Source organism: Carlito syrichta, unplaced genomic scaffold (genome assembly GCF_000164805.1).
Source record: "Carlito syrichta isolate Samal-C Ts95f unplaced genomic scaffold, Tarsius_syrichta-2.0.1 Scaffold304757, whole genome shotgun sequence".
Taxonomy (NCBI): Eukaryota; Metazoa; Chordata; class Mammalia; order Primates; family Tarsiidae; genus Carlito; species Carlito syrichta.
This window is the reverse complement of record NW_007248853.1, coordinates 959,507-976,157: the sequence shown is the minus strand read 5'-3', so window position 1 is coordinate 976,157 and position 16,651 is coordinate 959,507. Positions and strand designations below refer to the sequence as shown.

The window sequence follows — 16,651 nt, the reverse complement described above, 5'->3', positions numbered from 1 at the left end:
CCTCTTTAAAAAATGATCTTAGAGTAAGTTGTCTAGCCTCTCTGGGACTCTTTCTTCATCTCCAAAGTACAGATAATAGCATGTACTACACACTATTGCTGTGAAAATCAAATACAATCAATTAAGTGAAAATATTTATGAAGCCTGTCACAGAGCAGTTGCTCAGCTCTTAGTGAAATGAATAAATTGATGAATAAGTGGCCAGTTAGATAAAACCATACAATAGCCAACAATGTTAATCTAATGTTTATGTGAAATGTAAGCACAAGACACATCATAGGAATCAAGTGAAATTTTCTAGGCAACATTCAAAAGATGACATGTTGGCTGAAAAAGGAGGAAGATGTTCCTGCTGTCTTTCCCATAAGCCCTGCCAACCTTGAGAGCAGATTCACAGAAAGAGGCGTCACAACTCCATGTACCTCTGCACCTTCCTCTCATACTTTTCCTCTCCAGTACCAAGGGGGCCTACGAGGTAAAAGCTCCACCTCTGCTGGTAACTAATTCCTCAGGCATTAAAAGCACCAATTCCAGGCTCCTCTATTGGTTGCTTCAACAGGAAAAAAAAAAAAGAAATACAGGGCGTCCTTTTACTACTCAAGGGGAAAACTGTTATCTATATGATCCAAAGGGAAATTGTAGTGAGAAACACTTAATAAATTACAAAACTGCTATGTAACTGAAAGGCATCATCTTCTCTCCTTGGAGGTAGAGAAGCCAGAAGGACCCATAGAAATTATTAGTCTAATAACAAAAAGTATGATTTAGAACATCAAAGTTAAAACTAAATTAGTTCCATAAAAGGACCTACACGGGTGTGAACTTGGTTCTACATTCCAGTTTCTGATGAAATATTCTGCAGCTCTTGCTCACAGACAGAGCTCTTTGGAGGCAGAATGCAAACTATTTTATATTTCTGGTATTCAGAATCTTTTTTAATATCCACAACAGTGGTAAAAAAATTGAAGCAAATAATAATCATGAATGAAAAGCATCATTCCTCTGCCAACCAAGTGACCAGCAGTACAGATCTTCAAATCTCTCTGACGCCAATGGCAGCTGTTTGAAGGAGAAAAAGTCTCCAAAAATGGGATCTGATTGCAACACTTCATCACAAGTGGAGCCTCCACAATGGTTTATCATTTACTCAGTAAAAACAGATAGTCAAACATTGGCCAAGTCCCCTGAAATGCATCCAGAAAGTTGTCCTTGCTTACTGCACTGCACATAGTTGAAAAGTTATGTAGAAGCATCATGATTCCTTATGAAACAGAGCTGCCCTCCAGGACTGGGTCATTTTGCTTGTCCTTTAGAAAAAGTCGTGAGTCAGACCCTAGGCATGAGGGCAGAAGAAATGGTTCCAAATGAGAAACAAGAGATGCCAACTTAAAAACTAAAGCCAAATGTATATGTTATAAGCACTCTTAGGAGCAACTCTCTATACAGGAGAACATTTATGTTCTCAAAATCATCTTAGGATTACTAAATGAAAAATATAAAGTACATCAAACTAAATTTTTCAAATGATTCTGATAATAATAAACACACTTCATACTAAAGTTAGGCTACTTTCTAAATCACAGTACTAAGTTAGTCCAGTTTTTTAACATGTCAAAACACAACTCCTAGCAGGGACAGAAAAACTGCTCATGAAAATCCTTAAAAGTTTAAGAAGCTCAAACAATCATGCCCAGAGTATTGTCACTGTGGCCTGAGACACTGCAAATTATGTGTAGAAGTAAGATGCAGATGACTCGGGCTGCGATTTGTGCAGACACAGAAAAGATTTTCTTCTAACTATTAAAGTGTTCAATTATAAGTGTTTACAACCAGGGGCATTAAACTGTCACAGCTAGGAGACCCACAGAAACTGTTATCTAATCTTCTCCTTGTACAGCAGGTAACAGAGCCCCAAAAAAGTGAACTGATATGTTCAAAGTTTCTTTATGACTTGAGATGAACCAGTAAGTCCAGGAAAGAGAATGGACATTAAGCCTGTTTGTGACACACACATTTCTGCAGCCCTATCATGAGGTTGTTGTGATCAGAGAACTGCATAAGTAACTGAGGGCAAATGTGAAATAATTCGGTTCCTTCTTTCTCCCTGTTCATTCTAGACCCCACATTTCCTACTGAGACAGCCCAGATCCCTAGCACTCAGTGCCCTCTCTCCAGGTCTTCCCCAGAGAAGCATCACAGCAATGAAAGCCAATGCACAAGGCCATGGTTTTGGCATCCTGCTCCTTCTGTTCTCAGTCCCCTCGAGAGCCAGAACTGGAGGACCACGGCACCAGATTCCTCTTCACGATTACAAGGAGCATGGGTAGTAGATGAAGCTGGTCTTGCTTGAAATGCAGACTTTCTTTCTGCTAATCAGCTTACGGCTGGTTTGGCCATCTGAACAATTCTGTGTGACACAATCCATCTTTTTAGTTTCTTCTCCATGTGAGTGTGTGAGTCTGTGGGTGTGTGTCTTGTGGTGCTCGTTGCTATATGTGGAAGTGGAGGGGGGTTACTGGTGTGTATACTGTAGCAGTTGCTGCTTTTTGGAAACGAGGACCAGGACCTCCAATATCCTTTCCTCTGATGCCATTTAGCAACTTGAGGATACGAACCTGAGCACCATACAAGAACAGTTGGTGATTGCTTGCAGTGTAGAACTGCTTTATCTCCAAATCACCTTGAATGTGGATAAAACTAACATTGTGAGGAAGAAAGAAAAATACCCTTGTGCACTTTTTCCTTAGATGTTAAGTACCATTGGAGAGTCCCTGACTGCTAAGCACCAAGAAACAAAACCGTTTCATAATAACACTTTTAAAAAAGAGAAGGCTGTTAAGTGTTTAAAGAGCCACTACAATATGATATCCTTCCCAGCTTATCACACCTATGTAAATAGCATCATTGGAAAAAAGAAAAAAAACAATTTTAAAATCAAGACTATCTTATCCCGTTCTGGCATCAAAATATTTAATTGCATTTTTTTTAATGCTGTGCATAAGGAAATGGTTTACCTTCCAGCATTTTCTGCAGACTGTTCCTCATGACATGGATGTTCTCTATCCCGATAAACTGAAACTTGATATTGGAATAATTGTCTTCATTCTCATAGCCTTTCCCTGCAGCACGATTTGCCATTGCATTAAGCTGCAGTGGTCAGCAAAACAGAACAGTCATCAATTATATTCAGGACATGAAACAACCACAACATTTCATGGCTACCCATAAAAACATTCCAAAAGATGCTCAGAAATAGAATATGCTTTAAATCATGGGAACACTATACTGAACTACATTGTTTCAAGCACTCAAGCCAAGTTAATATTCAACAGCACGATTGTTGGTGTGGGTTACATTTTCTTCACTGGGAAGCATTCTGTAGATAAACCCTTCTAGAAACGCCTCTGCAGTTCCCTGTCAAAGATACCATACTGAATGTGGAATTCTGTGATGCAGCCAAGTTGCCCAATTTAATATCACACATTACAATCTGTAGGTTGGCAAAAGAATGCCTACAGAAACAACTGTCAATATAAGGCTCTATAAGTTATATTATTATGTCTTCCAGTCTGCTATTGTCAATATACATGTTTTCAAGTAGGAATGGTTGCATCATTGTAATTTGCCAACAAGGATACCCCAAATACCCAATTAAACCTGAGCAGGAATCACTGAATAAAATTGAGAGGGAATGCAGAAGCTAATTCTCCAGAGACATTTCCTCCAGACATCTCATTTAAATCTAGAGACCTACTAAATGGACTTTTGATAACTTTCATTATCTTAACTTTACATATGAGAAGTTGGAGTTTCTTAATATTAACTGGGTTAAATGATAAATTTCTTTGAAGAAATTTATTAAACCCAAAATCTGCCCTTACCCTGGATGGTTAAAATCATGAAGGGAACAAGTCCTGCTTATCTGGGAAATACACAGATTTCTAGAATAGACATATTACTGCTAACACTCCATTCTTGCTGTTTTACTAAGCAGGTCATCACATCCCAGAAAACAGTATTCACTGGCCATTCTCTTGTACTGCTTACAAAGTGCAGGAAGCCTTTCCCAAGTAGAGAACCTATGCCAGGAACCCACTACCAGAAAAAAAAAAATCTGCTTTTAAGACCACAGTGCAGAGCAGTACTTTTCAAAAAGCTAAGTTAAAAGAGCTGAGTTGGCCGGGCTTGGTGGCTCAGACTGAAATCCAGCACTTTGGGAGGCCAAGGCGAGTGGATTGCCTGAGCCTGTGGGTTTGAGACCAGTCCAGGCAACTTGGCAAGATCTCATCTCTACAAGAAATCAAAAATTAGCTGAATGTGGTAGCACACACGTAGCTTCAGCTACTTGGAAGGCTGAGGGGGAAGGATCATCTAAGCTCAGCAGGTGGATTCTGGGGTGGCCGTGAGCATGCCACTGTACTCCAGCCTGGGTGACGGAGTAAGACTCCAACTTTAAAAAAAAAAACATATATTTTTTGACCCAGATCTCCTACTTCTGAGAATCTGACAAAATTAAAAGTACCAGCATATGCCGAGCATGATGGCTCACGCCTATAATCCCAACACTTTGGGAGGCGGAGGCGAGAGGACTACCGGAGCCCAGGGGTTTGAGACTAGCCTGGGCAACGTGGTGAGACCTCGTCTCTGCAATAAAAAATTTTTAAAAATTAGCTGGGTGTGGTGGTACATGCCTGTAGATCCAGCTACTTGGAAGGCTGAGATGGAAGGATTGCCTGAAGCCAGCAGGTCGAAACTGCAGTATCTGTGAGCATGCCACTGCACTTCAGCCTGGGTGACAGAGTGAAACTTCAACTCAAAAAAAAAAGAAAAAAGTACCAGCTTAATAAAACATGTTCAAACATATTTCTTGCAATTTTAAAAATAATAGTAAAAAATTGAAAACCCATGAGTATTTCAGTAGAGCAATGGCAAAGTAAGTTAGGGTCTGTTTATGGCCTGGACTACTACCAGGCATCAAGAGAAAGGGCATAGATCATACAGTATCTATGCAGATGTTCCTTGACTTACAACAGGGTTACATACACTGTTCCCAGTCAACAAAAGAGTGTCACCTTTCTCCCATGCATGCTATGAGAATAAAGGGTTTATCCTTAATCAAGAAAAAAATACTAAAATAATATTATTTTAAGACAACACATGCTCATGCTTTTAAAATTTTCAATACTTTAAGGGGAAAGTTTTTCTTAAATGATCTACAGACATTCTTCTAAAACTATTATAAATTATCACTTCTTGGTATAACTATTTTTCAAAGCTGTTGGCTCATCCTTTACAAAAAGCTTCATAAAATACAACAAATTAATAGGACATTTGCAGGTATCCTTATGTTACATGAACCTTATGTTTATTCTGTATCTTAAGTAATTTAAGTTAAGCCTACTCACCACACACTACAGAGATCCAAAAAAAGTGTCATAAGGAAAAACCAAAATATTATTATTTCAATCTATAATTAAGATTGTATGTATACATTTTAAAACAGCTGATGCTCTATGGTCCGGGAGACTTTATTGGCAGCCTTTCTTACAAGCTGAGGAGCCACACAAGACAACCAACTTCCTGAGAGTCAACGTGCACTTCTCATAATGAACAGACGGTGGCAACATTTCATCTACCAGCCAAATAATAATTTCTCAGGATTTCCTCCTATTTTACAGGATTGATCGAGATATTATGTGGCAAAAGCTGAACTCCCAAAGTAGGAAATACAGTTTTACAATTAATGAAAATTCAAAAGTCATCATGGACATTTGCATATATATAAATATATATAGTACCCATTACATAAACCCATCACTATTAGTAAGTTGAATTTGGTTCACTGTCCCTTTGGCTGAGAACTCCATTTCATAACTAAAGAAAAGTTACTTATTTCAGCTCCTATCATAAAATTTCTCAAGTAGATAAAGCAATAGAGTTTTATTCCAGTTTCAATTTATGTTTCAGAAACACAACAGACAAGAGAAAAGTAGGACTACACAAAGTTTTCTAACACAGGTCACTTTGCTGTTCGGTAATATCGGCATCTTTGGGTGCAAAGAAGCTCATAAATGAAACAAAAATAACCCAGCCATTTCTCAATTAACACTTAATGAACACCTACTGTGTGCCAGTGATGGAATGGAATAAAAAGGTAAACAAGAAACTGTTCTTGCCATCTTCAGCTTACAACTGAGCATGGAAGGGAAAGCACTTGGCACCAAATGGTCACAGGCAATATTAATATTTGCTGGGACTGGCAGGACCTGAGCAGGCAGGACCTGAGCAAGGAGAGACCGTGATAGTGGCAGGAGAGGGCATCGAAAGCAACACTGTCTGGCCTGGGGATCCGCAGTAACATGAATGAGTGGAAGTGTGAGCTGGACTTGAAGATCACCTGGAAGAATGGAGAGAGGGGAGGGCACTCTAGATGAAGCAGTGAGGAAGAGAAGACATGGGAGGATATGATAGATGGTGGGGCGATATCAACTGGCCCACCATTCCCCTATAGAGTAAAAGGCTCCTCCTTGGCAGCTGTAGCTAGAAAGGAGGTGAGAGAGCATGAGCATCCTCTAAAACAAGCTCAGTTAAGACATTTAGACTTTATCTATGGCAGCAGAGAGCAGGTCTAATGAAAAAAAAGGTGTTACTGACAGAGAAGATCCACCAGAGGAGATGAGATAGGAGAAAGCTGGGCATTTAAAACCTCAGTAATGAGACTGAGTGTAGTGGCTCACGCCTGTAATCCCAACATTTTGGGAGGTTGAGGAGGGAGGACTGCTTAAGACCAGGAGTTCGAGACCATAATGAGATCTCGCCTCTGTAAAAAATAAACAATATTAGCCAGGCATGGTGGCATATGCCTGCAGTCCCTGCTACTTGGGAGGGTGAGTTGGGAGGATCACTTGAGTCTAGTGAGTTGAGGCTGTGGTGAGCTGTGATTGTGCCACTGCACTCCAGCCTGGGCTACAGAGAGAGACCCCTGTCTCAAAACAAAAAAACACCTCAGTAGTAAATGAGAGAAGGGATGGAGAACAGAATCTCCCTGAGGGCCATGTCAGTCTTATTAAGGCCCTAATCCCAACCTTCAAGCTGATACAGAACAGGCACTCACTGAAGACTTACTGACTGGCTGACCAGCTGCATAAATGACTGAATAACAGAATGAAGCAAGGGGTGAGCAGGCCAGGATTATGAAGAAAATGGCATCAGGTCCTCCCCTAATCCTACATCAATCAAACATATGAAAACTCAGCCAGAGGTCAGACTGACATCGAGTTAAAAGTCAGCCTTGTCTAGTCTAAGATTTCTGTCGCTACATGTTATGCCTGAATAATGATTGCATCTTGTCTGACATGGTTGGGAAATGACAGTAAAGGCTGATCTTGGCAGGAGGACTGGCCATATCCTAACACAGGCTGACAAACAATGGTCCTTTTCTCTCCTGCCATACACAGCTGGTCAAAGAAATCTGTGGTACAAACATGAAAATGAGACTATTTTATTCCTTGCAATTACTTTCTAATCAAAATCCTCCTTTCCCATCCCAAAAGAACATCTTGGGCAGATTTAATAGTTGTAGGATTATGTTCAGACAGAAAATCTCCATCTATCTTAATTTAAAATTCCAATCCCATATATGATGCAAAATTATCTCTTTCCCTCATTACAGGTTGTTTGGACTGGTGAGGGTCTGCTCTGGCTCTCCTTCCCTCTCCTCCTTCTTCTAGGCCCTATCTGTTTATGGAGGGTATGCAGAAGAGGGGTAAGAGAAGTAGCAAATTTCTCTCTGCCAAGCTAGGCAAGGTTGCAATTCTCTCTTCACTAGTTGCCACTGTCCTTCATGTTAACACTATTTGACCTTTACTGCCTTCTATAGTGTTAAGAATCCAAGTGCTGAACCTCTTAAGGCATGTATGTGGGTCTTAGAGGTACACATTTCATGGACACAGAGACCCAATATGGCTTGAACCTCATGTGAAGTGTGTATGCATCGACAAATATGAGAAACAGGCATGGCTTACGTGAGAACCCATTTTTCTTTCATGGATCAGCATCAAACTTCTTATCACAGAGAGTAAACACACTTAGTGCTAAATATACCCTTCAAATCTAATTCCAGTCCCCTCAGCTTCCCTCACCAGAATATACAGTCTCCTACAGCTGGGGACCCTTGGCAGGCAAGCTCTCTGAAGAAGGTTCTAGTATGATGGCCCATGCTCAACCTTCTTTCTCACTGACCACGGGAAATTTTTCCATTCTTGCCCTGTCAAGATGAGACAGTGTAGACTGCTCCACAGCCACTAAGCACTGCAGTCTCTCCTATTCTCTTCCCTCTGCATATTGCCACAATGACCATCAGCAAGCATGGTACACATCCGACCAGGAAACGAGGGCCGAGATCCCTCTCTTTCAGGCACCCCTCATCTCTACCACTGACTTTCCTAGATGCCTCCTCTCGGGACTCAGTGAGTAGAAACTACCTAATCACCAACTCCAGGGAAACAGAAAAACATTCCATGCAGCATTCTGTTGCACAACTAAAAACTCACTGACGTGGTGAAACCAGAAGGCATAACCACAAAGCAGTCTCTGGAGAAGGAGCAAGGACAAAAAGCTCAACGTCACTGAGGCAGGGGTCTTTCTCGACTTGCCCCTTTTCTCTATGTCTCAATGCTTCCAATGTCATGGACACTTAGAACACAGCTGGGAGCCCTCTTGGCCTCTGCCTGGACTGCCTCTGGATATGCTTGTAGTTGGTTTCTCAGCCCAAGTTCTCCAGCCTCCCTAGGAATGCACCTAGGTGGTGACCCTCAAAGGAGATTCCAGGCTCCACTGGAGAGTTTTTGCAAACAGAAAAAAAATACCATGGTCAAACGGAGGGTGCGTGGGCTTTGGAGTCAGATAAGCCTGGATTTGAATCTGGGCTCTACTCTAAACTGTGTGACCTCGGGAGAATCACTTAACCTCTTAAAATCTAAGACCTTATCCATGAAATGAAAAAAAAAAAAAATCTCCTAATTTGCAGGATCTTATAAGAATTAAATAAGGACATGCCTGGTATTTCTATAAGCTCGTCAAATTCCCAGAACAAATTAATGATAAAGTCATTAATGATAAAGTCGTAACAAGGCTACAATAAAATGAGTTACCCCTCATTTTATAATTCAACAAATATATCAATAATTTTTCACATTTTCTTAATGCACCAGACCCTAGCAGTCCTAAATGCCCTCAAGGGCATAATTTTTTGAATGGATATTCAAAAACTTGAATTGAGGTCCTCACTGCCTTTGTCCTCCAGTTTTGTAACACCAACAAGCAGTTCAAAAGGCTCTCATTCGAACAGGCAGCCCTGGAAACTCTCATGTGAGGCTGTCCTCACTCAGAGGCCAGGAATGAACCAGGCTGGCTCCTAGCCTTTTCTCCTTTTAGTTAAACCTGTGAGCAAACCTGAGAAGTGCCTGTGTGCCATCGTCTGCACCTTCTATGGCAAACATCGACGCAATCTCCTAGCTACCAAAGAGGCCTACCACACACTGGAATAAAAATCAACAAACATAATCTTTAAAAGAATGAACACTCTCAGCAAACAGTTTAAACCTCAAGTGAAGTGCGTGTGCATGGATAAATATGAGAAGCAGGCACAGCTTGTACGAGACCCCATTTTTCTTTAATGGATCAGCATCAAACTTCTTATCGCTGAGAGTAAACACACTTAGTGCTAAATATACCCTTCAAATCTAATCCTTTGGATTAATTTATTTTAAATCTGGAATATGCTTGGCTCTACAGCTGCCACGTTTCCTAGAAGGTTTACATAACATAGTGCAAACTTGGATCATGGCCCTTAATTTAGCAGGTGAATCTGTTTGGCTTTATTTAAATCCGGAAAAACAGGATAGGGAAAGGGCTTTCCAATTGCTACTCAGTAAAGCCCTTGTCTTTTCTTTCTTTTCTCAACATGTCTTCAGTATATCTAAGATGCAGGCATTCATTCATCTATGACTACTAGGAAATTCAAAACAGCTCCACCTTGCTTACACAAGTTAGAGAGAGGAAGAGGGAAGGCAGTCAGTGTCAGAAGGAAGGGGCAAAGGCATTGTGAGTCATAGAGAAAAGCACAAATCAAAAGAGAACAGTAAAAGTCAGAGATTTGCTGGCATGTTTCAAGAGAAATAATCTTCAAATAGAGAAGCTATTTTTTTTTTCCAGTATGAAGCTGTGTTGTGCTTTGAGAATTTATTTAAAAGGAAGGGAGACTGACGAATGTGGTCTAGCTGCAATATCTGTTTTGTCATCCATCTCCATGACTGATTCACTCATCTGGCATCTGGGAGTAACTCCATCCTCACTACTCCACACACATCTAACCTATTGGACACTTCCATCTGCAGTAGACAGGAGGTTCTGAGGTCAACAGCACCAATCTTTCACTAAGAAAACATCACATTAAGTGATTCTGAGCATGTCTATAATTACCTATTCTTAAGTGACTTGTGCTATTGGTCTTATTTTATCATTCCTGTTGTAATGTTTATTTCCTTAAGTTCTATTTTTTTTAGATACCTTCACTGACATATAAGTCACATGTCATACAATTCACCATTTAAAGTGCACGATTCAGTGGTGTCTGGTATATTCACATCATTGTATAATCATCACTACAATCTAATTTTAGAGCATTTCCATCACACCAAAGAGAAATCCTCTACCCGTTAGGAGTCACTCACTATTTCTTCCCCTCACCCTAGCCCTAGATAACCATTGATCTACTTTCTGTCACTATATTTACCTATTTTGGACATCTCATGTAAATGAAGTAATACAATACAGGTTCCTTTGTGACAGACTTCTTCTACTTAGCACAATATTTTCAAGGTCCATCCATGTTGTAGTATGTACAATATTTCATTCCTTTTTATAGCTGAATGGTGATGTCACATTTTATAAATCCATTCTCAGTTGATTAATAACAAAAAAATTACATTATTTGCACTTTGGGGTATTATTAATGATGAACAAATATTCATATGCAAGTTTTTATGTGGACATATGTTTTCTTTTCTCTTGGTTATATACTTAGGAACTTGGGGGTCATATGGTAACTCTATGTTTAACATGTAAACATAGCATTCTTTAAACTTTTTATGAGGAAAAATTTTCAAGCTGTAATTTAGGAAGTAAAAGATTTCTTAAAATCAATTTCTCTCCCCATAGGATAAATCACTGTTAATGGTTTTGTATACATTCCCTCAAATTTTTTCCAATGGGATTAAATATCTATAGTTTCTGAATCTCATTCTTGCTGCTTACCAGGACATCTTGGATTCCTTCCCATACCATACGAGGAGACAGAGCTGCATGTACACCTTTCTCATCAGTCATAGGTTCAGGCACATGTTCACTATTGATTAGAAATCACAATGCCAAATATGTTGACTAAAGGACATTTCATTCTGTCATCTCATTTGACCCATAGATTAACTGCACTTGTAGGTGATTTTGTTTTTGTTTCCATGTATTCACCAGCACATCCCTCTGAGGACTCCATCTGCTGACTGGTTTTGAAAGGACTGGGTTTGAAGAGAAAAATTTTATGGGACCTGACAGTGATTCTCCCTTAAAAATGCAAAGCTGAGTGAGAGGAAAATGTAAGATCAACTTGGCTCTCCCCTTCAAGACAAGAGTTATTATTTCCTATTAGTTGTTTTACTGAATTAGAAAATACATTAAAACATGCATGACTGTAAAATAATATATGAGTCATCTACTTCCCCAGATCCTACTCCCTTCTCCATGGAATTTAAATAGCTTAGTGTTTATCCTTCCAGATCACTTTCTATACAGTTTTACATACCTACAGGTGGTTTGTTTTTTTTTTTTACATAAATACAATAGTATACATATTATATTTTATAATTCCTCCAAGTCATAGCCTTCTACTATGTTGAATTTGAAAAGTATGGCTGACTACTTGACACAAATTAAACTGCTGGAGCATAGTAAATTTTATATTGTCAAAACAGAAAAAGTTGTTTTAGAAACAAACCAAGTAATCATTTGGTGTCTTCAGGAGTACAATCTCCAAAATTAAACCATGCTCGTTTTATGTGGGCCACTCTGTGCCCAGCACAATGCCAGGAGTCAGGGAAATACAAAAGGCACCTGCCATAGTAGAAGGCTTCAGAAGCGCAGGACCTTCAGGAAGCAGCCCAGCAGGGTACCCAAATGCTGACTGTGCAAAGAGGAACAGTCCCTGTGCAGATGCAGTCACCAGAGCAAGCAAGGGCAGCCTGGTAGGCTTTGTCTTGTCTCCAGCTTCATGACTCAGAGCTGCAAAGACATTCACCACGGTGGTGACACTTACTTTAGGCCGAGTGTCAACGACGTAAATGAAGTCGCTTCCTGGATTGGCTTTCCTAATGGCCTGGAGCATCTGCTCGTCCTCCAAGCACCGGGCACTGAAACCGGACAGAGGCTGGCTGCTCCGACAGATGGAGGCCTGCGGGGAGAGGACACAGCAACACAGCACTGTCAGGTAACTGTACCCACCAGAGATGCTCTGAGCATATCTCCAAGACAAAGAGGCCCTTGGTTCATTTACACCCCACCCCGGCTTATGAAAATATGATAACACTTTCTGGAAATCAAGATTTGCTTATTTTAATCCAGTCAAAGAAATCCGTAATGGGCAAGCAATACACACACACACACACACACACACACACACACACACAGAATTCTCTGTGCAAGATATTAGGAATGTGTAAGGATATTTAGACAGGATCTAAGTTATGAAACTTTAAACCATTTAAGTAATCTACTCTCGTTTTTACTTAGTATTGTTTCATTTTCCTGCTGGAAGTAGAAATACAAAGTAAATAGCTATTCTCCTAAAATTTATAGGAAATTATTAATGGCAAGACTAGTAAAAAAATATGTTCTTTGATGCTTTCCATATTTTTATTAGCCCATTTAAAAAGATCACAAATACCAAAAACCAGTTCTAATTCTAAATGGAAAAAGTTCACTGTGATGAAAGTCCAGGTTGCTGCTAGGTTTGGTAACTATGGACAGCAGGCACTTACCTATGCTGACTTGAGTGTGTTTAAAAACAAGAAGTTTCTTTGGAATCAGTCTGCATTTTATCTTGCAAGTCCTCTATCCTGCAATTTTGACAGGGTATATTGCACTCTTAGATGATGTAACATCAACATTTCCCTGAGTTATGAATAAGAAAGTACAGATCCAACCTTGCAGCTATAAAATTTATGCTTCTGTGGAAAAGTATTTTTCAATGAATTTAGGGGTTTTTGAGTTGGAGTGTCACTCTGTTGCCTAGGCTGGAGTGCAGTGGCACACTCAAAGCCACCCCAGTGCTGACCTGCTGGGCTCTGGTGATCCTTCCGCCTCAGCCTTCCAAGTAGTCAGAACTGCAGACATGCACTACTACACCTGGCTAATTTTTTTCATTTATTATAGAGACCAGGTCTCACCAAGTTGCCCGGGCTGGTCTCAAATTGGTGGGCTCAGGCAATCCACTTGCCTCGGCCTACTAAAGTGCTGGGATTACAAACTGAGTCACCAAGTCTGGCCTTAAGTTTTATCTTAACATTTAAATTAAACACGTATCACCCAATAAAATACAGGAATGGCTCAAAGCATCTACCCAGAGACAGTAAGTCCACAGGATAAGAAGATGTAGGCAACAGTGGTCAGTAATGAAGGGAAATGCCTGCGCAGAGGAGAGGAAATTTCTGAAAGTAGTCACATCATGTCACAGCCTGCTCAGGGGGCTTGCACTGCACGGTTCTATCCATGAAGGGGTAGCCCGGCTCTGAGTTCAATCATAGCTCAAGTGTCCTAAAGCCCAACCCAGGACAACTTAGCAAGGAAAAATCCAAAGAGCTCTGGTGCTCCTAACTGGAGGTGATGTTCCTCACAAGCTCTAAAGTGCGAGAATTGTACAATGGCTAGACATGTTACTGGATTCCTGTGGGAGGAGGGGATCTAGTACTATTCTACAGTACAGAGAGGCAATTACTGAGGGGGTTCAAGGAAACCTGGGGACTGCAGCCAGCCTCGGAATTCAGGAAGCACAGCAAAGAGATGGCAGAGTCACTCCAGAATGGTTTCATCTTTGAGCAGTGGGAAGGAGAAAAAGACCACAGGATGTGAACATGGAAGAGAGGACAGTAAGCTAAGGTGAGTCCAGGGCAAGGTGAAGTGATGGCAGGGACCAGAGGGGGGTTAGAAATAAAAGGCAAGTTGTATCTAGAGGACTGGAAGCAAAGGGTCACAGATGGCTTTCGCAGGGATCCTGTCTCCTCTGATCTTTTTTTCATTTTTATTTATGTATTTGTTGAGTTGGAGTCTCACTCTGTCATCCAGGCTGGAGTGCAGTAGCATGCTCACGGTCATCCCAGCATTAACCTGCTAGGCTCCAGCAATCGATCCTTCTGCCTCAGCCTTCCAAGTGGCTGGAACTATAGGCACGCGCTATCATGCCCAGCTAATTTTTGATTTATTGTAGAGACGAGGTCTCGCCAAGTTGCCTGGGCTGGTCTCGAACTCATGGCTCAGGCAATCCATTTGCCTCGGCCTCCCAAAGCACTGGGATTACAGGCTGAACCACCAAGTCCAACCTCCTCTGATCTTTAAAGAGCCTCTGCCACCTGCTCTGAGGGAATACAGCCTATAGAGAGAACAATTCTAAGTTGGATTTCTACAATTCTTTATCTGGGTTAAAGAAATATGAGTTAAAGACAGTTGCCACCAGGCAATCTGTTAGAGTCTACCTGAAGGGTTAATAGGAAAGGGAACATACTCACATGGCGAGACTTTGTCCAAGGATGCACACAAACCAAGACTCACTAAACAACAGAGACTCCAATTATGAAAAAGCAAGTTACTGACAGCAACTAGTTCTAATTACCTTCTGCATTAGAGCAGCTAGTTTTGAATGAGGAAATATATCAGAACAGAGTTATACTATGAAGTGTGGTCAATAAGTTAAACTCAAGTCTATTAAACAGGCTACATTTTGCTATTTTGTAGTTCCATTTCCTTAATAACTATAGATGTACTCTAAATGGAATTCTTCGTTGACTCAGTAATTGCTAACCTATGGTTTTCAATTTGGTCTAGAACAAGTAAGTAGTCTCTGAGTGCTTTTGTGTGTCCTGTATCTACCCTAAGTAGTCAGATTGTTGAAAGAATATTGCTAATACCTGGAGGCACTTCTTATTGATGTCAGTGACCTGACAGCAGAGATAATAAACTCAGTGGTAAGTAGTCAGGGAAGCCTCTCATTTATAATGCTACTAATAATTAAAATATCCAACATTTTTTGACTACTTACTACTATTTGTAAATGCTTCTATGGTGGTCATGATTCTAAGAGCTTTACATATTTTACTTATTCTTTCTAATTATCAGATACAGTAAGAGTCGTTATTTGCTCCGCTTTATCGGTGAAGACACCAAGGCACAAAGAGGTTAAATAACTTGCTCAAGGTCATGGAGCCAGTAATTTGGAAAGCCAGGATTTGAATCCAGACAAACTATTTCCTGATCCTGAATTCTTAACCAAAGTAATACAGTACCTGCCCACTCCCCCCCACCCCCGCGGAGGAAATAGGTCATGCCATATGATACAGTATTAAGACGCAGCATGCAAGAAGATCTAGCTTTTAATCTTGGTTTTACTCACACTCACTGTATGAGCTTGAGTAATTTATACATCTTCTCTCAACCTTAGTTTTCTCATCTATAAAATGAGAATAATATTAAAACTATGGAGTGTGATAAAGGATAAAACACTCTAACACTCCTAGAACTATGCCTAACATGTAGGAAGTTTCAGTAAATTATAAAAAGGGAGCAAGAAGATCTGTATTTTTAAGGAAAGTTGCCTCATTAGAAATCTTCCAAAGTTTTGTTTCCCAGAACTTGTCCTGTGAATTTGGAATATCAAGTTGTGCACAACTTAAAGCAAAACTTGTTTTCCAAAAAACCTGACATGCTAAAAAAGAGCAAAGAATGTAGCAACTCTAAGAACTCTCAAATGCAGACACACACAGAATTCTGAACACAAGTGACATTTATACATCTCTAACCATGATCTACAAATCTGATAATTGCTGGGTATCCAAAGGGTATCCAGGAAGCCCTATATAATTCATGTGTATGTAAGGACTAAGATTAATATTATGTGTTGTCTTGACACAGGGTAAAATTGGGAGAGTCTCACGTGGCCTCGCCATAAGGACCCCTCCACACTCCGCTCCTACAGATAAGGTTTCCAAGCTAATTAATTCTCCTTATCCAACAGACTAGATGCAGTTCCTGTTCATCCCTGAGTAGTGGGTTTCAGTTTTCTGCCAGCCCCTGGAATCATTCAAACAAGCTAATCACATCCTTCTGCAGGAACCAAAGGTGACCTGACACTCTTTTTTTTTTTTAAGTTGGAGTCTCACTCTGTCACCCAGGCTGGAGTGCAGTGGCACACTCACAGCCACCCAGCATCAACCTGCTAGGCTTAGGTGATCCTTCCACCTCAGCCTTTAAATAGCTGGAACTACAGGTATGTGCTCCACGCCCAGTTGACGTGTGTGTGTGTGTGTGTGTGTGTGTGTGTGTGTGTGTG

At 40.5% G+C, this 16,651-nt stretch overlaps 1 protein-coding gene across 1 annotated transcript in view; it reads right to left on the bottom strand.

Annotated features, from left to right (window-relative positions):
* Positions 1-2,489: 2,489 nt before the first annotated feature.
* LOC103263202 (myotubularin-related protein 7-like) overlaps positions 2,490-16,651 on the bottom strand; it is a 68,793-nt gene continuing 54,631 nt past the window's right edge. The window contains exons 6-8 of the mRNA XM_008060890.1: positions 12,371-12,505; positions 3,015-3,147; positions 2,490-2,680 (exon numbers count right to left, since the gene is read on the bottom strand). Coding sequence (XP_008059081.1) covers positions 2,490-2,680; positions 3,015-3,147; positions 12,371-12,505 — 459 coding nt within the window. The remainder of the gene's footprint in view (positions 2,681-3,014; positions 3,148-12,370; positions 12,506-16,651) is intronic.